This window comes from Peromyscus californicus, unplaced genomic scaffold (assembly GCF_007827085.1).
Source record: "Peromyscus californicus insignis strain IS unplaced genomic scaffold, ASM782708v3 Scaffold_6__1_contigs__length_162567912, whole genome shotgun sequence".
Lineage (NCBI taxonomy): Eukaryota > Metazoa > Chordata > Mammalia > Rodentia > Cricetidae > Peromyscus > Peromyscus californicus.
The window spans coordinates 51,736,570-51,759,417 of record NW_026294584.1 but is presented as its reverse complement, the minus strand read 5'-3'; the positions used below and the strand labels follow the sequence as shown (position 1 = coordinate 51,759,417).

The window sequence follows — 22,848 nt, the reverse complement described above, 5'->3', positions numbered from 1 at the left end:
TGTTCAATAAAGAGGCTATAGCTGAGCCAGGTGTGGTGATGCACATCTCTACTGCCAGTGCAGAAGAAGCAGAGACAGGAAGATTCCCAGTTTGAGGGCAGTCTGGGTTACTTGAGACCCTATCAAAAATAAAAGGGGAGAGGAGACGGTTGTGACCTGTCCACTTAGGTGTTCTTCTTTGCAAAGCATCACTTACTTTATTCAGGGGTTGAAGTTCTCACCCCTGTCCAGCTAGACAGTTCAGGCCTTTCCTAACCAACCACTGGTACCTCCCTGCATCCCCTGCCTCTGCCTCTTGCTTTCATGCTCTGTGATGCCTCCTGATTACCACTCTCATCCCATCTGTTCCTGGGTAGTGCGTGGTCACAGTGTCTGGCAGACAGCATGTACTTAGAACATATTGGCTAGGTTAAAACAGCAGGCTCTAATGAAGCTCTGGGTTCCCTTAGAGCCATCTAATACGGGTATTGTCTTTCTCAATCGCCTACCCACTACGGCTGTGGTCTTCCCACCCAGCAGCAACATCCAGAATATACTAGAATGCAGACCCTCATGCCACCCCCAGCTACAAGACTGGACTCACATTGACCCAAGTATAGAGCTACATCCTGGCTGGGCAGAGTCTCTACATTGTCAGTAACATAGGAACAGTTGTTAATGTCAGCCATATTGGGTTCTCAGGCCATTCCCTGGGAGAGCTAGTCTCATCCTGCCTTGGGTCAGGAAAACTGCAGGGTTATTTGTAGCTTCTGCTGTTCATCCTAGTTGTTTGTTAGGGCCAACCACTGGCATGATCACATCTGATCCTCTTGACTACCTGGGAGGGAACCAGGCAAGCCTTCTTCCTTCCACAGACCTCCCAGGTATTGCTATGCACATTCCCTAGAGGACCAGTGTGGGGCCCAGCTTGGACCTGTGCCTTTACCCTTGAATTTGTTACTCCTATGTCCCTCGTTTGCAGCTCCAATCCACCATGTAGCCAAGGGCTAGAGCCCAGCTGCCTCTCCAGAGTCAATGTGAATGCCTGACCAGGTTCAGGGACTGAGTGGTTTATGTCTGGGCAGTCTCAGGAACATGTCCTTCCTAGAAGGCCACTGTTTACAAGGGGAGGGAATGCGTCTGCTAGACAGCCAAGGACATGCCACCTACCTATGACCTGTTCATCCTCCCACAGCAGTCAGTACCGGTCACCATTCGTCCTCCTTCAAGTCCAAGTCCTCCAGCACCGTGACCTCCACCAGTGGCCACTCTTCAGGGAGCTCCTCAGGAGCCATCGCCTACCGGCAGCAGCGGCCCCTCAATCTCAGCCAGGTAAACCCCGACAGCCACAATAGGCAGTGCCCTAAGGGGCCTTGATGGCTTATTCCTATGCTAGACCAACCCTGGGAAAGGTGGTATCACTGGTTCGCAAAGAGCCAGCCCAAAGCAAAGTGATAGAGTAGTTAGTGAGGTGGTGCCAGAGCTGACCTGCTGATCAGAGGGCCACATGAACCCAGCAAAGGGTGGGCATAGTGTCCTGCCATTGCTTTGGGTCCACAGGCTAGCCTCACTGCAGGGGGTCCTCACAGTCAGCGCCCAGACCCATGGAGAGAGTACCCTGGGACTTGCACACACACTCAGTCATTTGGACTCTGTACAGGAGAGAGGGCTCTTTGCTTGGACTGGTTCTGGAAGTCCCCAGTGTTAGATTTCACAGCATGTGGGAAAGCAGTTACTACTCAGAGAGGGATCGCTCCAGCCAAGCATCCCACTGGCTTTGCTCCGGACTGGCCAGATATCACCCTAGTCTGGTGACTAGCCAGTCAGACATTGCTTTCTCAATGCACACAGATTTTTATGCTCTCTGCTTTGGAAGGGAAACGGGTGTGGTCGCTCTGGTTCCCATTCTGGCTTCCATACTGTCCCTCTTCCCTAACACAGTCCCTCTGCTCCTTTTCTTCTCAGGCTCAACAGCACATGGCTGCAGACCGCACTGGGAATCACCGTCGACAGCAGGCCTACATCACTCCCACCATGGCCCAGGCTCCATACACCTTCCCGCACAACAGCCCCAGCCATGGCACTGTACACCCCCACCTGGCTGCAGCTGCCCACCTTCCCACCCAGCCTCACCTCTACACCTATACAGCGCCCACAGCCCTAGGCTCCACCGGCACCGTAGCCCACCTGGTGGCATCCCAAGGCTCAGCACGCCACACTGTGCAGCACACTGCCTATCCGGCCAGCATCGTCCACCAAGTTCCCGTGAGCATGGGGCCCCGGGTCCTACCCTCACCCACCATCCACCCCAGTCAGTATCCGGCCCAGTTTGCCCACCAGACCTATATCAGCGCCTCACCAGCCTCCACTGTCTACACTGGATACCCACTGAGTCCTGCCAAGGTCAACCAATACCCTTACATCTAAACACTGGAGAGGGCCCGCAGGGCGCGGGGTAGAGGAGCTCCCAGCAGACCTGGGGAGCTGGGGTTTTATACTGCAGGTGCCGCACACAGACAATGCAAATGGGGCAGGGAGGGGGGCAGCTGGGGGGAACTTGAACTAGACTAAGGGGAGGACTTAGGGCAGAGAAGAGAACGTTTTAAAGGAAGGGATTAAGGAGTGGGAAATCTATGCTTTTTATTTTAAAAAAGAAAAAGGAAAAAAAAGAAAAAGAAAATGTTAGTAACAAAAGAGGGGAAAAGAAAAAACACAGCTCACAAACCCATTCTGCACCAGACGGGAAAGGAAAAGAAGAGCTACAGGAAGAGTCTGGAAGCAAGGGGCCCCAGTTTTTGAAGAACTTTATGAACTTTTTAAAGATTATTTTCATATGGCAGCAAGTGACATTGAAGAATTTGCTGTCAGGGACACCTGATACAGAAATCCAATAGATTTTTAATTAATTGAACATGAAAATTAGGGATTTTTCCAGAACTCCAAAAGAGTCAACACCCCTTTCAAATGTCAGGCCATGGCCTGAGGAGGCTCATATTTGGGGATTGGTCTGGGGTTGACAAAGCCCAGTTCTGGCTCATTCGTCAGGAATAGTGGGGTCGGCCAGACTGATGGAAGAAGACCCTCAGGAGAGGGGTGGGTTCCCTCTTTTGGGGCATTCTGGATAAATCTCTAAGCAATGTTATTCCTCAGATGTCATTAATAATGTGTGTTGCAGTCTTTGATTTTTTTTCCTTGGATCCACCCCTAGTCGTGTACATAGGGCTAGTGGTCGTCACGGACACCCTCGTAGAACGTAGCACTCTGCACCCTTGTTTCCTACCTTGTGTTCAACTCCAGTGATACCAATAGACTGTTTCTCAATATAATTGCACAAAAAAGTGATATAACATAGGCATGGAACCAATGTGGTGGTCTAGGTGAACGAGTGAGTGTGCATGAGTGTGCACGTGTGGGTGTGAGCAGGGCTGCTACCCTCCCTGTGTGTCCCTTGGCACCGCCGTCACAGCCCTTGCAGTCTTGATTTTACATCATTCCCTCCTAGTGCCTTAACGACAGACAGACAGACAGACAGACAGACACGGTGAAGGGTTTACTTCCACTGGTACTCCAAGAAACTGGCTGGGGCTGGTCAGATATGTTCTCAGCTCTTGTGTTAAGCTGTTAGAGTATTTTACTTGGGTCTTTTTGTTTTTGGATCATTTTAATGTCATGTGGATTGTCTTTCCTGGGTTCATTGTGAGCAGAAGGATTTTAAAGAAGTTTTCATTAAAAGGGGAGAATCATGGATCTCAAGAGGGATGTGGAAGCCAGGTGGGGGCACACTGGTGACAGCTGGTTCTTTTGCTGAGTTTTACTCTGAGGGCAGAGGTCCAGAGAGACTTCCTACCCTGCCCTAGCTCTGCCACATATGGCGTGAGGGGGGTCTTAAGAATGTCAGCTTTGCCTCAGCCTCCAAGCCCACCACACCTCCTTCCTGGAGCCATATGGGGAGAAGCAGGAGACCTGTTCCCATTTCTAGTTACCTCCCCAGTCCCTCCCTCCCTCCCTCCCTCCCTCCCTCCCTCCCTCCCTCCCACAAGAAGCCTGATCCTCTCAGCACACCCACATCTCTGCACCAGCTCCAGGGGCTGCGGTCAGACTGCCAGTGTGCCCAGCTCTCCCTGCAGACCTCCACTGGTAAGTTTGCAATGGCTTCTTTCCTGAAATTATCCTAGGCCTCCCAACACACCTTGATGTCTGCTTTTGAGAGAGATACAGCAGGCAGAGGGGCTGGAGGGACATTTGGGAAAACACTCCCATGGACAATTAAGCCTCCAAAGAAGTCTGCCCTGCACCCTCTGTGCACCTTTGCTACATCTGGACATTTTCTCCAGCTTTGAACAGTGAGGTGGGTAGGAATTTTGTATTCCTACTAAGAAACTCTGAAGCCATGGAGGTTGGAGACCAGTCGGGTCCAGGATGGGACATAGTAGCGTGGTATGGATTGTTTGATCCTGGTGTGAGTCCTAGCTGGCCCCAATCCACATCTTCGGTAAAAGGTCTCGTCAGCAGTCCAGACTCCCTCCCTGTCTTCCTTCTGCAGGCCCTGAGCAATCTACTGTGAAAGGCTTTCTTCATGATACCTGCCCTCCTTCAGTAACAAAGCTTACTTAGCTTTTAGCTGTGAAAAACTCTGGAAACTTCCCTACCCATCAATTCTTATAAAGTCCCCAAACTGGGTATGTCTTAGTGCACCTTGGGCCAAAAAGAAGAGATGCTGGAACCTGCAAGGCCTGACCCACCTCCAGCCAAGGACATGCTGGAGGCATAATGAATGCAGCAGGCCTGGGGTAGGGAGCTGCATCCTTCTCATCCTGCTCAGAACCACGTTAGCCCAAGACTGGCTTTAGCTGAAAGTGAGACAAAGGAAAAGTCAGTTCGAAGAGGGGTAGGGAGCAGAGTCTGTGGAGAAGCCCTGAGCTAGAGGCTCCTACAGCCTCGCCAGCATAGCAATCCATCTGTCACACAGTTTTCCGTGTCACACAGTCACCAGGCAGCTGGTCCTGACTGAAAGTGGGCCTGGGTTTGCCTCGCTGTATGGCAGCGTCTGGAGACCAGCGCAGTCTGGAGCTGGTCGTCTGGGGGAGGGATGACTCTGTCCTCTCCTCTCTTCTTGTCCGCTTACATTGAAGCTTCTCACTATCCCCCCCCCCACACTGTGTCCTTCCCCTTCCCTTTCCAGATCAAGAGTGAACGTTCTCGCTGCTCGTCAAGTTGGTGTTAGTGTACTGATGATTTGTGTTGTTACCACTGTAATTATGGTCATTGTCACCTTGTTGCTCCTCTAGTCAGGGTTTGAAGTAGACATTTATTCCAAGTATCTGTGTCTTCTTCGTAATGTTGAAATTTATTTTATTATAGCTGTGAGTATGAGTAGACTGGAGGGACATGCCGATGTCCAATCTCTTCAGAGGAAAAGAAAGAGAACGAAAGGCCCAGGAATTAGGAAACGTTTCTGTCGTCTCTGCCCATAAATAGCTGTGAGGAAGGCCTACTGCAGAGCAGAGACTCGGGTACTCGGGCCCTTCTCTGCGTGGCCCAGCAGTACACAGCCACTGTTGGGCCACGTCTTCTAGACCCTTTGGCAACTTCTCCCATATTCTCTGCGCTTTCCTCCATGTCTGAACTACTGACCAGATTTTAGCCTGCCTCACATCTGACATTTAGCATAAAAGGCCCCGCTCAAAGCTGCCCTAGACCCTTTCCCGTACCTTCACTCTTTCCTATCAGCATACTTGGAGTGTGGCTTATCTCCCTCAATGCAGAGACCACGGTCCCACCCAAAAGCCATTAGGTATAGTGAGGGTGATGGGCAGTCTTCTTCTTGTGAGGTGGTTTTGTCTCGTTCAGTCCTTCTGCTCAGTTACCACCCTTCCCATTTCCCTAGTCTGCTTCGTCCCCAGACATCCTCCCAGCACACAGTTCTAGGGAGCCAAGTAAAGGAATGGGACACAAGAGCACCCCACGCAAAGTCCAGCAGCTGCTCAGATACTGCAGGATCCCTTTTAAATCACTGGCAATTGAAGGGCACAGTGGGACTTGTGGCCGCCTCCCTGCTGGGCTCTGGCTCTGCCCGTCAGTGCCCGAATTGTGGTGCTGGGTGTGTACACATTACCACTGTCACTCAAACACCAGGCCCCTGGGGAAGGAAGGACTGAAGCACTAGCTTTCCCAGACAGAAGACAGCCACTCTGCAAACCTTCATCCCACTCCAGCGTTGGTCACAAGTCCATGCACAGAGCCGATTCATCAGGAGGCACAGAAAACCCTCGCTAGTTAGCATCCTCACCCAAGTTCCTTCTAAGGTGCTCAGCACCGCATCCCCTTGGCAAAGAAGATGGAAGAAAGCTGCCGTCCTTAGGACTCGGTACGCTCTCAGTGGGAGGAGGCCACTTTGTCCTTAATGGACCGTGTGTCCCTGGTGCACCCTCTGGGCCCTCTCTAATGAATGAACACTGCTCAGCATGAGGAAGACGAGGAGGAAACATGTCCATGGCACCTTGTGACCCTCAGGTCAGCAGACTCCGCTGCTCGCTGGGTTCTTACTGACCATCTGGGCCTTAGCACCCAGGTCTCTGTGTTAGTTATGTTGGGGTGATGTTTTAGGAAAGCAGATGGGCAGGCCAGTGGGTAGGCAAGGCTGGTGTTAGTGTCAGTTAACCCTGTGAAGTGGATGTGGTTGATGTGATTCAGAGGAAAGGGGGTGGAGTGGCCAGTGTCCCCTGGACTGTATTCAAATTTCTCTCCTTCCTGGTGGCAAAGTTGTTTTCTGCTATAAAAGCCAACTTGGCTTTGTTCTCTTTGCCTCTAAGGACTGGAACTGACCAACCACAGTGTGGAGCAGGTCAGGAAGGGAGGCCAGCCCAGCAGAGAGGACCTCCCTGGACCAGGTCTCGGGAGTTGCAAACACTCTTTTTGAACAGTGTGGTGGAGGAGTGGGTTGGGTGATCGTAGGGAGTGGAGTTAATGTTGAGGAGGCTTAAGGAAGTATTACTGGTGGTTCATGGTAGTAAGGGTGATTGGGTCCTCACTCTGCCCCTCCCTCCCCCAGGTTCTCATCATCTGGCTGAGGGCAGGGGAGGGAGGGTGTGAGCATGGCTCTTGCTGGCCTGCCAAATAGCTGCTAGGACAAAAAAAAAAAAAAAAACCAGAAGGAAATTGCTTGGTGCCCCAGCTAGCAGACAGAGTTTGATGAGAGGCAAGGTCTCCTTCCATGGCCCAGCCTGAGACCACACAACTCCCCAGCCAGCCATTATACCACAACACATTCCGGCCCAGGGGCTCACAGGCCGTGCTCCTCACTCCTGTTTTTCCCTCTTATGTGCTTTATAGATTCTTGAAGGGAAAACCTCAGAAATAAGCAGGCCAGAGATGTCCTTACCAAATTAGAGCGGAAAGTAAGATTGTCCCTTTCTGTAGCCAAAGAACCTTCTCAAAGACACCTAGAGAAGAACAGATGCCATCCATTCTCCGTTCCTTTCTGGGCAGGACTGTCTTCCCCTGCTTCCTCTTGGTACTGCACTGCATTTGTTTCAAAACCACTCATCTTTAAAGAGGGGTGGAGTAGTGGTCCTAATGCTGCTGCTCCTGGGGAACCAAGGCCCCACAGTGCTCATTTGTGCCTAATTGATCTCATGGTATAGTGCGGGGCTAGAAAACCACAAGCAGACCTTCCCTGGTGACCCACACTGCACCCCAGGCTTAGGCAGTATCTGTCCACTTGCCTAGTCTCTACAAGCAGTACTCGGACAAATCCATCAAGCCTCTAGAGAACCAAAGAGGGCAAAATGAGGCTTACTTAATTGCAAAAGAAACCTCATGAACACTTCGGCACTGTGACTCCCTGTATTGCCAACTGAGTCTTTAGGGCAGCTCATGAGAGAGCCTAGGCCATCCCAGAATTGCCAGAAAAGAGATCCCGGAGGCTCCCTGTCACAGATGACACCCCCCCAATCCTTCCGGGGTCCTACATCTCAGACCCATGCAGGAGAACATTACGCTGATTGCCTCTTGCTGCACACTAGTAGTACCCTGCGTGTAAGGACTCACCAGCATTTATTGAGTGTTCACAGTATGCCAAGGCCTGTCTGAGCATCCTCCCACATCACAGCCACACACCCCTGGCAAGAGCCAGTACCCCTATTTGACAGATGGAAAAGCTGGCCCTCTGAGAAAGTGGCATATGTGAAAGGAAAAATAGGGTACATTTCAGAGTCCCCAAGTTTTTAATCCTGTTTGTGTTAATCAGGACTTTCCTGTATGAAACTTTGTTTCCCTGTTTAACTAACTGCAGTGAGCAGCCTATCTCTAATGAGCCGTTCAGTGATGCTGCCTTCCCTGTGTGCCAAACACTGTGCTAAGAATTGCTGCATGAGCCCCATGACACCAGCCATGTCAGTCCCTGTATCGTAAAGAGCCTGCAGCCTGCCCGGGCCACCCCTCTAGTGAGAAGGGGACCGAGGGCTTGATTCTGTCTGCCTGGCTCTAGAGCTGCGCTCACAGTCACCAGCCTCAGCTGCATCCCTGTGTAGCAAGGTCAGTCCTTTGCAGAATGTCACGCCCTGTCTTCCCCGTGACTGTGGACTTCAGCAGGTCTGTGCAGAGAGGTTCCTGGATTGGATGCAGGTGGAAGAGGAGTTGTTCAACTTTAAGAAACCTCGGGGAGTTTCTCTGGATTCCTAGAATTCCTTTCTGGTTTCTTTCCAGCAACTAGCTTTAGTCACTAGTCACGCTGCTACAACTCTTAGGAGAGTGAAGGGAAAGTGTTCTTTTCTTTCAAAAAATAAATAAATAAATAAATACAGAAGATGATTTTTCTTGCTTATAGTTAATCCTAGAAAGGCAATACTAAAAGTATATATTTTTTTTTTCCAAAATGCTATTTTTTACTGTACTTGATAAATATCTTGACAGCTCTGATCTCTACTCGACCCTCTCTTCAGCTCTGGACAGAACCAGGAGCCAGGTTCACGCCAAATTTGTAAATACTATCTGGGTCTGTGTCCAGAAACTTTTTTTTCTATGAAGAAACAAAAACGAAAAGGGAGGAGGGGGAGACAAAGGCAAGTTGGGAAGAGGGACAAAATGGAGTTTTCTTGCAAGAGAGACCCTTCTCAGGGAGACGGACAGAGTGCAGTAGAGTGAAGCGCCCCAGCGAGGAAGTGAGAAAGAAGGAGGTGCCTCTGGCTCTGTGAGGTTGGGAGCACCGCAGCCGCGGTTCAGTTCTCTTGAGAGATGACAAAAATCAATCGTGAAATGCTTGAGGACTAGATTTGAACTTGTTTAAGACTCTAAGTATCTGCTCAGTTGTTTGGTTGAGTTTCTTCTTTCTCTTTTCTTCTAAAAATGTCCTTACTGACTGGCTCCAGGCTTGTTTGCCTAACTTCTTAGGTCGTTTACACAAGTTCTAAATTCTTGTAGAACTTCAACTCCTTTGGAAGCAAACCCAACTAGTGCAGACCTGAGGTCCTGGTTGGTGTCGGTAGGTGTTCTGGAACTCCGGCAGAGCACCTGGCAAGGTCTTCAGAAGGTTTTAGTTACATTATCTTACACAAACTGTGACCTAATGGCAATAATTACCTCAAATGTGGGCATTCGTCCTGGTTTTAGCCTTTTTTGAAATCATGTAGCCAGCTTGATCTTGTGATTTAAAAGACTATGAATTCTCTGTGGGCTGAAAGTAAGGATTAATGTGTACCCTGGTCACTGTTGCCGAAGTGAATTCTGAGAATAGCTCATTGGTATACCAGAAGTGAAACCAAGGAAGAGATGATTCTTTGTGTCATAATCAATGTGATGTTCAAGTACGGGGAGAGCATGTTTCTTGCCCTTTGCTTTCTCCAGTAGCAAACTACGCAATTGACTCTGGATATTCAAGCATACTTTTGGCTACATTTTATAGTTAAAGTATTTTATAGTTTACTTTTAACCTGGTACTTTTTAAAAGAAAATTGTTTATAACTGACATCTTCCACCACAGTGATTGATTGACTCTTGTGTTAGAAGCTGTGTCTCCCCAAGGCAGGCATGTTCCACTTACACTGTTCTGTAGCCCACTGTGCACGTTTCCTTTATTGTTGCTTTCCAGTGAACCTGAGAGAATGTGAAGGGAAGTCTAGAGGGAATGGGAGGGGTGAGTCCTGAACCTGGGCCAGATGTAGAAGCCTGTGCCATGTTGTATCGACACTTGTTGTCAAGGCCTTCTTGACAGCATGGAGGGGCAGTGAGAAGTGATCTCTGCTTCATCACTTCTGTCTTGATTGAGTGCTGCCTCCCAGACTAGATCCCTCACCTGGCAGTAGATGATGCTGGTTCTCAGCAGCTCTGAAGGTATGACCAGTGAACCTTCGGTCAGCATTTTGAGAGGGAGAACCATACCCCTCTGCGGTATTCGCTAGCTGGGTTTTCCACATATCACTGTTTTAGTCTCTTTCTTTCTTTCTTTCTTTCTTTCTTTCTTTCTTTCTTTCTTTCTTTCTTTCTTTCTTTCTTTCTTTCTTTCTTTCTTATAAAATCCATGTAAAATGATGTGTTCTTTAATTTACCCATTGTCTGGCTAAGCTGTGAAACCCAGTTGAGAGACCTCTGCTTGCAGGTGCTTCTGAGCCAAAGGAGCTGGGGGTGGGCAGCGAAAGACGGCCCATGGATACTGGGTGTGCAGAGGGGATTTACAGAGACAAGTGTGGGTGCCACTGGTAGGCAGGAGAAGACAAGAAAGGTCAATTTCCCTGACAGTTTTGTTGGGTTTGGGTTTTTTGGGGTGTTTTTGTTTTGTGTTGTGTCTTTAAGACAGGGTCTCACCATGTAGCCCTGGCTGGTCTGGAACTCACTTTGTGGACTGGGTTTTGATTTTTCATGTGCCACCACTGAACTGTGGAGAACTCATGGTGATCTATGGTGTGATGTAACCGTTCCTCTAGCAGACACCTTGAGAGCTGCAGCATGCCATACCAGGGTACCCGGGACTGTTCACCTCGGTTTGCTTTGCACCTGTGGCCAGTGCTGACAGCATGCTCTTGTGAGCTCTGTTAGAATGTCCTTGTAGAATGTTCCTCATCTCACCCTTCTGAGCCATACTCCCAGGCTCCTGGTGTGGGTGTGGGTGTGGGTGTGGGTGTGGGTGTGGGGTGTGTGTGTGTGTGTGTGTGTGTGTGTGTGTGTGTGTGTGTTTTCCTTTGCACTAATAAACCAAATGAATTTTATGTCATTGTCTTTGGAGCTAACCCATGTTTTTAAAAATGAGAGGTATAAAAATGGGCTTTTCATTAATATTTGAAAAGTTAAATTTACTGCATCTAAAGAAGGTCTCTGCTGTGGCTCTCTTTAGTGTCCTCTCAACCAGCTTCCAAAATGGCTCTCTTGCCCCTCCCCCCATGTAGACTCACTGCTCCCATAGCCACCTCTGCCTCCCTGCTGTCACCACAGATCCATGCTCTGGCACTCAGGACTCCAGGAAGCTCCAGAGCCAACTAGAAGACTTGCTTAGCCTTGAGAGCCATGCTCCTGCCTCCCTGCTGGGCTGGTGGCTTGTTCATTTGCTATTAGTACTTCAGCTCAGATTAGGAGGAAGGACATAGGAAGTTTCAAGTGACTTGAGTGTGCCATCCTCTAGCTTTCTGTGACTCTGAATGGAACGAACACACACACACACACACACACACACACACACACACACGCGCGCACACACACACACACACACACACACACACACACACACACACACACACACCACGTGCCCTTCAAAGCAGAGATCCTGTTCACACTGCCTCCAAGTCCGCTAGCTCCCTGCCCTTCCACACCCCTCTTGTGTACTGCCCATTTGAGGCTGGCTTTCTTCCATGGGTTACCCAGGGCACAATCATTTCTCGCCCCCAAAGCCCCCTTCACCCCTTTGTGTGTGTGTCTTTTAACCAAATGAAGTTGACAAAGGCGGATGTGGGGCTGCAGAATTCCTAGTGTAGTAGCAGCACTGTATAGATAGAGATGTTGATATATATGTTTGTGTATATATATATCAAGCCAAATTTCTGATAGGAAAAGTATAGCTTTATGGATGAGAAGGAAGAGGAACCCTTTAGAGGTTGGAGCCAGCCTCAGTGTGTCCGATGAGCAAGGCACATCCTGTTCCTTCACACACAGCTAAGGCCTCAGCACCCAGCCCTTGCCATCCACCTCACCTCAGCAGAGCTGGGAGACCATGAGGGCCCCTAGCAACAAAGGCACGGGAGAGTGAGGGACAGATCAGAATGACGGGGTTTTCCAGCCCATTTGCTCTGACCACATGTATTGAGCTGCAGCCTGATATTATATCACATTTCCAAAAACAAAAGGCACCGTGCAGATGGCGAGAGAGATCTGTAGCAGTGCTTACCTTTCAGCCACCTGTGAGTTCAGGACGCTCTGGGCAGAAAGACATACTCCCTAGGACAAAGACAGGGAAGAGGGGACCTGGTAATGCCTGTCCCCAGTCCAAGGAACAAGGCTCCCTCCCCCGAGGTCATCTCACCTAGATATTTCTCTACCAGGTCATCTCAGCTCAATCTTGATAACCCCTTGAAAGCCCTGGCCCATCTGTTCCTTCACTGTACGGTTTCTGTAAGAAAGTGTTAATCCATGTTAATCTGTGTGGGGATTATTGCGTGCAACAGTATTTTCTCGTGTACCTCTTTTTCCTCTGTGATGTGTCTCTCTTTATTTATAAATGTCTACTTTTTTTTAAAGGACAAACCAGTGTGTCGTAGACCTCTTTGTAACCTATTCCTTAGTCTCATTATAGGTATGTTATAAGGATGGATATTTTACTTGGCTTTAGAATGTTTTTCAGGAAAACTAATTCTTAACTGATGAAGTTGTTGCTACTAAAATGCTCGTTTTCATCATGACGTCGTGCGCTTCTAAATTAATCATCATTTTCGTTGTAGAAAAATGGAGTGAATTTATATTAGTCTTGGAAACTAATAATAGCATTGTAAATTTATGAGATGATTTTAACAGAAAAATTATAGAAGAATAGAGTTATTTTAATTGTAATATTACTAACTGTAGGGTGAGGAAGGGGTCCTGTTGTGGTGAACTCTGTTATAGCTTGTTACTCAGTTTCTTTTTGATCATATTTTCAGTCTCTGAGGTGAAGCGAGTTATTAATGGGATCTGTAAAGTCACATATGCATATTGTATATGTGTAGAGATGTGATCACACTGTCTTGGAATTACATTAAACTGTTTGGAATCACTGTACTTTGCTCAGCAGCTTTCTTATCCAGAGCCTCACTAGAGGGCACTGTTACAAGTAATATCTGCAAGAAAGTTCTTCAGCCTTTCTTTCAGAAACTGCTCACTGTCCCTAAAGGATTCACAACCCACCCTCACATTGAAACTAGAGATGTCTGCATGGCTGGAGCGAGGTGGGCCCTGTGGTCATCGCCTGTGCTGGGTACCTGGATCCTGTTGTCCCTTCCTGACCCCATCTGTGCTCCCTGCCACCTCTGAGACCCCAGTCACTGCTGGCCTGTAGCTAGCCAACATTCCTTCCAGATGTGCATTCTGCTTCTTCACCCTGAACTCCACAGACCACCTCAGTGTGTCACAGCCCCATTGCCAGGACTGCTGTTTCTACTGGAGAGTGCACGCATGCGCACACACGCACACACACACACAACCTCAGGAAGCCTAGAAGATGCCAGCTCCTCCCCTAGTCACAGCTCCTGGCTTCAGTGATTTCTTTTGTTTTGCCACATATCTACAGAATTTGCCATTCCCTTCTCTACCCCGTCAAACACCATCGCACTCTGACTACAGTTGGCCTGTTCCGTGTACTTCTTATACGTACAGTCATTCATTATTTGTCCTTTTATGCCTGGCTTATTTTAATGTTTTTAGGTTCATTCATGTTACAGCATGGATCAGAATTTCTTTTTGCAGATCAAATAGTATTCCATTATAGGAACATACCACATTTTGTATGAACATCTGCCCTGCCCTTGTGGCACACCACTGTGAACTTTGGTGAGCAAAATTCTCTTCAAACCCCTGCTTTTGATCCTTTCGGATATGTCTTATAGAGGTGGAATTACTGGATCATATGACAATTTCGTGGTAGCTTGTGAAGAACCATCACGGTGTCCCAGGGTGACTCACTTTACATTCTTTCCTATCTTCAGTGTACGGTTCCATGCTCTCCCCAGCACTCTTGTCCATCCTCAGATCTCCTGCCTCCTCTTCTTACATGCTCCCAATTCACCCTAAACACTGTGGCCCCTTGACTCACTTCCTCCACCTTCTCACCATGACTTCTGCAGCCCTTGCTTCCCCCACTGCACCTGCCATGCTTCCACTAAGCCATCCAACTGCTCAGCTCCTGAGATCTGCTGGAGCAGACCCCTGATCCTCCATACAGACTCCTGACCCTGCAGAACCCCTGATCCTCCATACAGACCCCTGATCCAGCAGACCCCTGACCCTGCAGAACCCCTGATCCTCCATACAGACCACTGACCCAGCAGACCCCTGACCCTGCAGAACCCCTGATCCTCTATACAGACCACTGACCCAGCAGACCCCTGACCCTGCAGAACCCCTGATCCCACAGACCACTGACCCAGCAGACCCCTGATCCTCCATACAGACCACTGACCCAGCAGACCCCTGACCCCACAGATCACTGACCCAGCAGACCCCTGACCCCACAGATCACTGACCAGCAGACCCCTGACCCCACAGATCACTGACCAGCAGACCCCTGACCCCATAGACCACTGACCAGCAGACCCCTGACCCTGCAGAACCCCTGATCCTCCATACAGACCACTGACCCAGCAGACCCCTGATCCCACAGATCACTGACCAGCAGACCCCTGACCCCACAGATCACTGACCAGCAGATCCCTGACCCCACAGATCACTGACCCAGCAGACCCCTGACCCCACAGATCACTGACCAGCAGACCCCTGACCCCACAGATCACTGACCCAGCAGACCCCTGACCCCACAGATCACTGACCAGCAGACCCCTGACCCTGCAGAACCCCTGATCCTCCATACAGACCACTGACCCAGCAGACCCCTGACCCCACAGAACACTGACCAGCAGACCCCTGACCCCACAGATCACTGACCAGCAGACCCCTGACCCCATAGACCACTGACCAGCAGACCCCTGACCCTGCAGAACCCCTGATCCTCCATACAGACCACTGACCCAGCAGACCCCTGATCCCACAGATCACTGGCCCTATAGACCATTGAACTAGCAAGCCCCTAACCAAGAAAACCCTCAATACTAGACTCCCCAACCTCTTCAGCCATGCAAATGGCCTGTGGCTTTAGCCAGGCCCTCTATTCACAGACTCCTGTGACTGATGAGAAGCATTCCCCCTTTCCACTGTCTTACTTCCTTAGATCCCTACTCTCCAGAGTAACCAGGGAAACCTACAACTTCCTTAACTCCAACTCTGGGAGTCAGCCTCACAGCTGCCTTCCCTTCAGTATCCTGGTCACTCAGCCAGAGGCTGCAGCACCTGTACTGCCCAGCAGCAACCCAACCTCCACCCTGTAGAAGCCAATCAGTGGATCCAAACCTTCCTTCAGTATGGAGACCATCCCCCACCATTCATTTATTATTGATTGATTGGAGGGTACTTGGGTTTGAACACAGGCCTTGAGCATGTTAGGCCATCACTCTACTGCTAAGTACATCCCCAACCCTTATTTATTTGTTGGTTGGTTTGTTTATCTATTTATTTATTTGAACATTGAGAAAGCATCTTGCTAATTTACTCAAGCTGACCTCAAGCTGAGCTCAACCAGGCCTCAAACTTGTGATCCAAGCTGCCCCAGCTTCCCAAGTAGCTGGGGTGACAGGCATATGCCACCAGGCTTGGCTCACCTTTTCTTAAATTTTTGTCCCACTTAAACTCATACAGGAATGCCATTAAGGATATCTTCTATGAGGACACTACATCTGATGGCACTTCTAAAATAATGCTGGACTCCAGATCCCCTTAAAGACACTTGACATCCTCATGTGTCTTTTATATTCTGCTTCAGTGGTACCTCGGGTTTTGTGGCAGCAGCTCTCTCAAAATCTTTCCCCATGGACCAGGACTGCTTGTGAGAGAAATGCTTGAGCCTTGGCAGATAGAAGGCCAGAGGCAGAAGGAAAATACTGATGCCAGGAGGCGGCCTCTCTGGGTGGGGGAGACAGCCACAGGTTTTAAGTTGCCACCAGCCACTGAGGTATGGACAGCAGGCTGTGTGGTTGGTCCCAGTCAGGTTCAACTCCAGGAGCTCTCATTTTATCCCTGGGAACTCTGGAATAAAGTGACATGTGCAGACTGGCCAGACAACCCCCCCCCCCAAAAAAAAAAAAACAAAAACATTTTCATTGTGTCGAGCCATTAAGGTTCGTTGTTTCTGTTGAGCCTATTTCAATATAGAGATCAGTTCCTGAAAGGGAGTATCTTCTACAATAAAAAATCTAAAATAAGGGCCACTGAGATGCTTCGGTGGGTAAATGGTGCCTGCTGCCAAGGCCAAGGGCCCAGGTTGATCCCGGGGCCCACATGGTGAAAGAAGAGGACCAGTTCCTACAGTCCTCTGACCCCAACAAGCACACCATGGCACATGTGCGCAGCACACATGTGTAGCTAAAGTTTTCCTGCCTGGCCCACAGTCAAGACAAATCTCTCTCACCCGCCAGTCCCACAGCCACTCAGACCCGACCAAGTAAACACAGAGACTTATATTGGTTACAAACTGTATGGTCGTGGCAGGCTTTTTGCTAACTGTTCTTACAGCTTAAATTAATCCATTTCCATAAATCTATACCTTGCCACATGGCTCGTGGCTTACCGGCATCTTCATATGCTGTTTCTCATCATGGCGGCTGGCAGTGTCTCTCTGACTCAACCTTCCACTTCCCAGCTCTATTCTCCTCTTGTCCCGCCTATACTTCCTGCCTGGCCACGGGCCAATCAGTGATTTATTTATTGACCAATCAGCAGCACATTTGACATACAGACCATCCCACAGCACCTCCCCTTTTCTTTTCTTAAAAAGGAAGGTTTTAACCTTTACACATCTCCAAAGTCAGCTTGGTATATTTGGGAATTTGGGCGTAGCTTCTCTTACTACTTCCTGCTGGAGGGGGGCGCTGTATCTTATGGGGACACAAAAAATATTTTAGGGTTATGGAGTAGTCCATGAGGGTGTATTGTCTGAGCCAGTTGCCTTGAAATGGTTCTGGATGTTGGATCATCTGGGCCATGGTGTCATCGGAGACCTTTCAGGTGGTCTTGGCTGGTCAAACCTGATGTGTCTTAATCTGGAACAAATCCATAGCCTCTGGCTTTCTGTGGAAACAAAAGCCGAGCCTCCTTTCCAAAGCAACATATCCTTACATCCAAATTTTGAAGTCAAGGTACCTTTAAAATATACATTTTGGCATAACTCAACAGCTTTTACAATGAAATGTTTTTCTGGAGTTAAAAATCCCAAAGACAACACAATCCAGATTCTCTGTGTAATATTCATCTTCACGTGGCTTATTTTTTATATTAATTTTACTGTCTCTTTAAAGACTTTATTTTTTAAAACTATGTATTTGTTTCTATACTGTATATATCACCTTTTTTTGTCTCTTTTAAGCCTACGTATATTTTACACACATTTTAAACTATTACACCTGAATCTGTCTTATTGTGAATCTATTGCTTTAAGCTGCAGCAGCTGTGGCTGCTGGCTCCGCCCACCTCAGCTTCCCAACATGGCGGCGGTATGCTTACCGCCAGCTCTGGGAGCTATCGTGGGTCTATGCTTTTATCCAAGCAGCATGTAGCCCAGAAACCTCTTTTTTTGTTTTGTACTAGCAAAGGCTAAATCCACAATGAAGCTTAATGTGCCACTTGCAGAGGCCTCATTCCCGCCATACTGCAGGTCAAGCATGCATGCCAGCAACCTGCCATAGTAGCTCAAACACGCAGGCTGCCACTAGCTTAAAAGAGACAACTAGGAGCTGTTTTTAGCTCCGTTTTAGAATCTTTTTACTCAGGTTTTTAGGTGGAAACTCTTGCCACCACGTTGGACGCCATTTGTAGCTAAAGTTTTCCTGCCTGACCCACAGTCAAGACAAATCTCTCTCACCCGCCAGTCCCAAGCCGCTCAAACCCGATCAAGTAAACACAGAGACTTATATTGGTTACAAACTGTATGGCCGTGGCAGGCTTTTTGCTAACTGTTCTTACAGCTTAAATTAATCCATTTCCATTAATCTATACCTTGCCACATGGCTCATGGCTTACCGGCATCTTTACACGTTGTTTCTCATCATGGCAGCTGGCAGTGTCTCTCTGACTCAGCCTTCCACTTCCCAGCTTTATTCTCCTCCTTGTCCCGCCTATACTTCCTGCCTGGCCACGGGCCAATCAGTGATTTATTTATTGACCAATCAGCAGCACATTTGACATACAGACCATCCCACAGCACACATGCACTAAAATGTAATGACGTTTTTGAAACATATGAAATGTGTGGCACTGGCTTGGAAGGTGAAGAGAAAAATAAAGAAATTGATTTCAGGGCTAAAAATATTGTGGTCCAGGTGAGGCTTGAATAAAATCTGGACCAAGAGGAACCCTGGAAAACTGAAGCCAAATGGTTTCCCAGCTCCAGGCGGGGTGAGAGGAAAAGCTAGAATGTTAGCGTGGGAGCTGGCGCCATCGCCTGGCCGCAGGGTTTTATGCATTTTCGTTCTTTTGTTCTTTTCTTTTTTTTTCTTTTTGGTTTTTTGAGACAGTGTTTCTCCATGTAGCCCTGGCTATCCTGGCACTCACTCTGTAGACCAGGCTGACCTCGAACTCACAGAGATCGACTGCCTCTGCCTCCCAAGTGCTGGGATTAAAGGCGTGCGCCACCACCCAGCAAAGTTATTTTGTCTTTTTATTTTATTTGCCACCACCCAGCAAAGTTACTGTTTTTTTATTTTATTTTTGTTGCTGTTGCTGTTTTTTAATTTTTATTTATTCTTCTCAGCAAGGTTTTGTAAGAGGTAAAATGAAGCGGGAATCAGACAGGCATGATGCTGAACGCCTTAATCCCAGCACTATGGAGGCAGAGGTGGGTAATCTCTCTGGGCACAAGGCCAGCCTGGTCTACAAGTGAGACCTGAGAGGAGGGCAAGGGACACTCCTCTGTTTGAAAACAAGCAAAAGAAAATGAAATTCAAACTGTGAAAGACTGTACAAGAAAAAAGGGTCAACGGAGAAAAGAAGGTGGGCATGGCTCACACAACCCAGCACTCAGGAATCGGAGGCAGGAGCACCAAGAGTTCAAGGCCAGCCTGGGCTATGTAAGACCCTGGAGAGAGGGTGCAAAAGGGAGACAGGAAGAAGGGCAGGGGACGGTTTTAGCAACAAATGAACTGGGCCTTCAGCAAATGTCAAGACTGCAGAATGGCGACCCAAATATCTATTATCTCCAGTTCCTTGAAGACTGTACCAATAGGTTAACAGAAAAACATGGGCAGAGCCAATAAAGAAGAAAAAGAAATTAGGCAGCCCTGAAAACCTGGGAAGGACTCGGTGATAGGGTGCAGATGATCAAAAGTATTTGAGTATTTGAGGAAGCAACGTTGCCATAGAAACCTCCCCCTGACACTACAGTTTAGGAATGCTTCCTGCTGTTTGCTTCCGCTCCCAGGGCCCTCGGACAGGTCCTAGGCCAGTAGAAGACAGCTAGAGCTGGGCAGCCTACACACTGACCACTTCCGAGATGGCCAAGCAACAGAACAGGGAGAGCCTCCAAAGGGTGGGAACTCAGCATGCCAACCAGGCCACACTTCCTAATCCCTGCCAAGTAGTGCCACTCCCTAATGACCAAACATTCAAATCTGTGAGCCTCTGAGGGCCATTCCTATTCAGATCACCACAGATCCTCTGGAATTTAGAGTTGTTACAGGCAGCTGTGAGCCTCTGTGTAGATGCTGGGACCCCTCCGCAAGAATATAAGTGTTTTAACCACTAAGCCATCTCTCCAGCCTGGTGAGCATTTAGTAAGTAAGAGGTGAAAGGTTCCCCTCTGAACCCTCCAGCCCTTCCAGAGACTTTGATGGCCAAGCACAGGTTAGAGCAAGACACTACTAGGTGCCTGGCAGTGGCCCTTTACCACACTAACAAGTGGAGGGGCACCCCCAGAATTCCCTAACCACTTTGTCCTACATCCCCCTCTCCCATTGACTTCCCCTGAAGAATATCTAGAAAGCACGTAGAAAAGTTAACAGAAATGAGTAGTTTTGTCCAAAAAGTACACTCAAAAGGAGCGAACAGGACCCCAGGAGTGGGCCATATTTTGCCTCTGAGGTATTGCCTCTGAATCAAAATGGGCCAGGATTCAAATGCAAGACTCAGCAGCTCCCAGGCGGCCGTCCATTCCACACTTGGTTGCAGACACCAGCAGGAAGTCAGGTCAGGTCCCACTGCAGGCTGCATGGAGCTCCCCTCCAGTCCCTTACCAGGCAAGCCTGGGTGCCTAAGAGCAGAAGACCCTCAAGGCTCAGACCCAGCCCAACATGGACATCCTCCCCCAACCAGAATAAACCATTCTTCTACAATGTTCCAGAACATTCTAGTGCTTTCTAGTTCCTCTTCTCCCTATACATTCCCCGGGGCATAAGGACACAGATTCCCACATACCTAGCATGGTGTCTGTCAACTGGTAGGTAGGTGTCTTAGGGTTTCTGTGGCTGTGATGAAACACCATGACCAAAAGCAACTTGGAGAGGGTTTATTTTCCTTACTCTTGCACATCACAGTTCATCACTGAATCACAGTTAGGACAGGAACTCAAACAGGGCAGAACCTGGAGGCAGGAGCCGATGCAGAGGCCATGGAGGGGGTGCTGCTTACTGACTTGTTCCCATGGCTTGCTCAGTCAGCTTTCTTATAGAACCCAGGACACCAGCCCAGGGATGGCACCACCCACAATGGGCTGCCCCCCCCAATCAATCACTAATTAAGAAAATGTGCTACAGGCTTACGTGCCTACAGCCGAGGAGGCCTTTGAGGCTCCCTCCTCTTAGATGACACCAGCTTGTGTCAAGTTGACATGAACCAGCCAGGACACCCGACCCTTGTCGCCTGAAACACAAACACCACTTTTCAATCAGAACCTCACCTTTCTCATTTGTCACCAAGATGCCATATTAGTAAAAATATTGCAATATAAATCAAACAGCTTTACAAGTTCCACAGTCTTTACAAATTCAGACACTTTAAAAATTCAGCCTTAGCTGGCAGTGGTGGCACACTGAGTTCGAGGCCCACCTGATTTACAGAGTGAGTTCTAGGAAAGGCGCAAAGCTACACAGAGAAACTCTGTCTCGAAAAACCAAAAAAAAACAAACAAACAAAAACAAACAAAAGTTCAGCCTCTAAAATATCTAGTCTCTTTTAAAATCCAAAGTCTCTGTAAAACTCCAAAATCTCTTTAAAAGTTCAGACTCTCAACTGTGGACTCCAGGAAAATAAAAAGTAAGTACTTTCGGATTCCAAGAGGAAATAACCAGGATAAGGTCACAATCTGAACAAAGCAAAACAAACTCCAACAGTGTAAATAACTCAGTGCCCAATGTCTGGGGTCCACTCACGGGCTCCTGGGCTCCAAAGGGCTTGCCACAGCACACACTGTGTCTCCACTCCACAGCGGCTGCTGAGGAGTCTCCAAATTCCTGGGATCTCCGGCTGCAGTTGGGGCCATTTAACCAATAACCTTTCTTGGGCTCTCTTCATGGAGCCAAACCTGAACTGTGTGACCCCTTCAGCCCTGGGCCTTCAACTGCTCCCGAGGCTGCACCTTCACCAGCGGCCTCTCCTGGTCTCTCACAGCGCCAAGCCTCAGCTGCTCTCCACGACCCCTCATGCCTTCAACACCAGCACCACCTGGGAGACTCCTACAGGTGGCTGAGCCGGGCTGCCAGCCTGAGATACAACCCTGGCCCCTCTGGAACACGCCTTCTGTGTGCTGACCCTGAGGAAACAGGTCCCAGAAGATTTCCCCTCAGTAATGTTGGTCTCTTCTTAATCATTGCTGATTTCTCAGCTCCAGCCAACCCGCATCAAATGCCCCAGTAGAGCAAAGATTTTACTTTTACTGGTTCTGTTATCATAAACACAGCTGATTCTTCAGCTGCAGCTGACCAGAATCACAGGTTCTCAACTCAAAATAGCACACAGCCCTGGTAAAGTCTTTAAGGGACTCTCAACTTCCCTCTGGAGAAGTCAGGCCTTCATACTCTGCACTGTCCCCAACATTGTCTTCCAAGCTCCCACAGAACAGCTCACCAGGCTTTAAACACTTAATGACTTTTCCAACCCAAAGTTCCAAAGTCCTTCCACAATCCTCCCCAAAACACATGGTCAGGTCTCCAGTTTGTTTTAGTTAAAGTTTCTATTGCTGTGATAAACACCAGAACCAAAAGCAACTTGGGGAGGAAAGGGTTTATTTGGCTTATACATCCACATCACAGTTCATCGCTGAAGGAAGTCAGGACAGGAACTCAAACAGGGCAGGAACCTGGAGGCAGGAGCTGATGCAGAGGCCATGGAGGAGTGCTATTTACTGACTTGCTCTCCAAGGCCTGCTCAGCCTGCTTTCTTAAAGAACCCAGGATGACCACCAGCCCAGAGATGGCTCCACCCACCATGGGCTGGGCCTTCCCCATCACTTACTAACTAAGAAAATTCCCTACAGGCTTGTCTACAGCCTGATCTTATGGAGGCATTTCCTCAATTGAGGTTCCCTCCTCTTAGATGATGCCAGCTTGTGTCACGTTGACATGAAACAAGCCAGCATAGTAGGTGTGAATAAGTATTTGTCAT

At 48.7% G+C, this 22,848-nt stretch overlaps 1 protein-coding gene across 6 annotated transcripts in view; it reads left to right on the top strand.

Annotated features, from left to right (window-relative positions):
* The window catches only part of Hipk2 (homeodomain interacting protein kinase 2), a 192,575-nt gene extending 179,360 nt beyond the window's left edge, over window positions 1-13,215 (top strand). For 4 of the 6 annotated variants that reach the window (XM_052720890.1, XM_052720893.1, XM_052720892.1 and 1 more), the window contains exons 14-15: window positions 1,175-1,311; window positions 1,945-13,215. In XM_052720890.1, the coding sequence (XP_052576850.1) occupies window positions 1,175-1,311; window positions 1,945-2,406 (599 nt within the window). In that variant the 3' untranslated portion in view covers window positions 2,407-13,215. The remainder of the gene's footprint in view (window positions 1-1,174; window positions 1,312-1,944) is intronic. The other 2 variants (XM_052720891.1, XM_052720894.1) reach the window with 1 other exon arrangement.
* The last annotated feature ends 9,633 nt before the right edge of the window (window positions 13,216-22,848 follow it).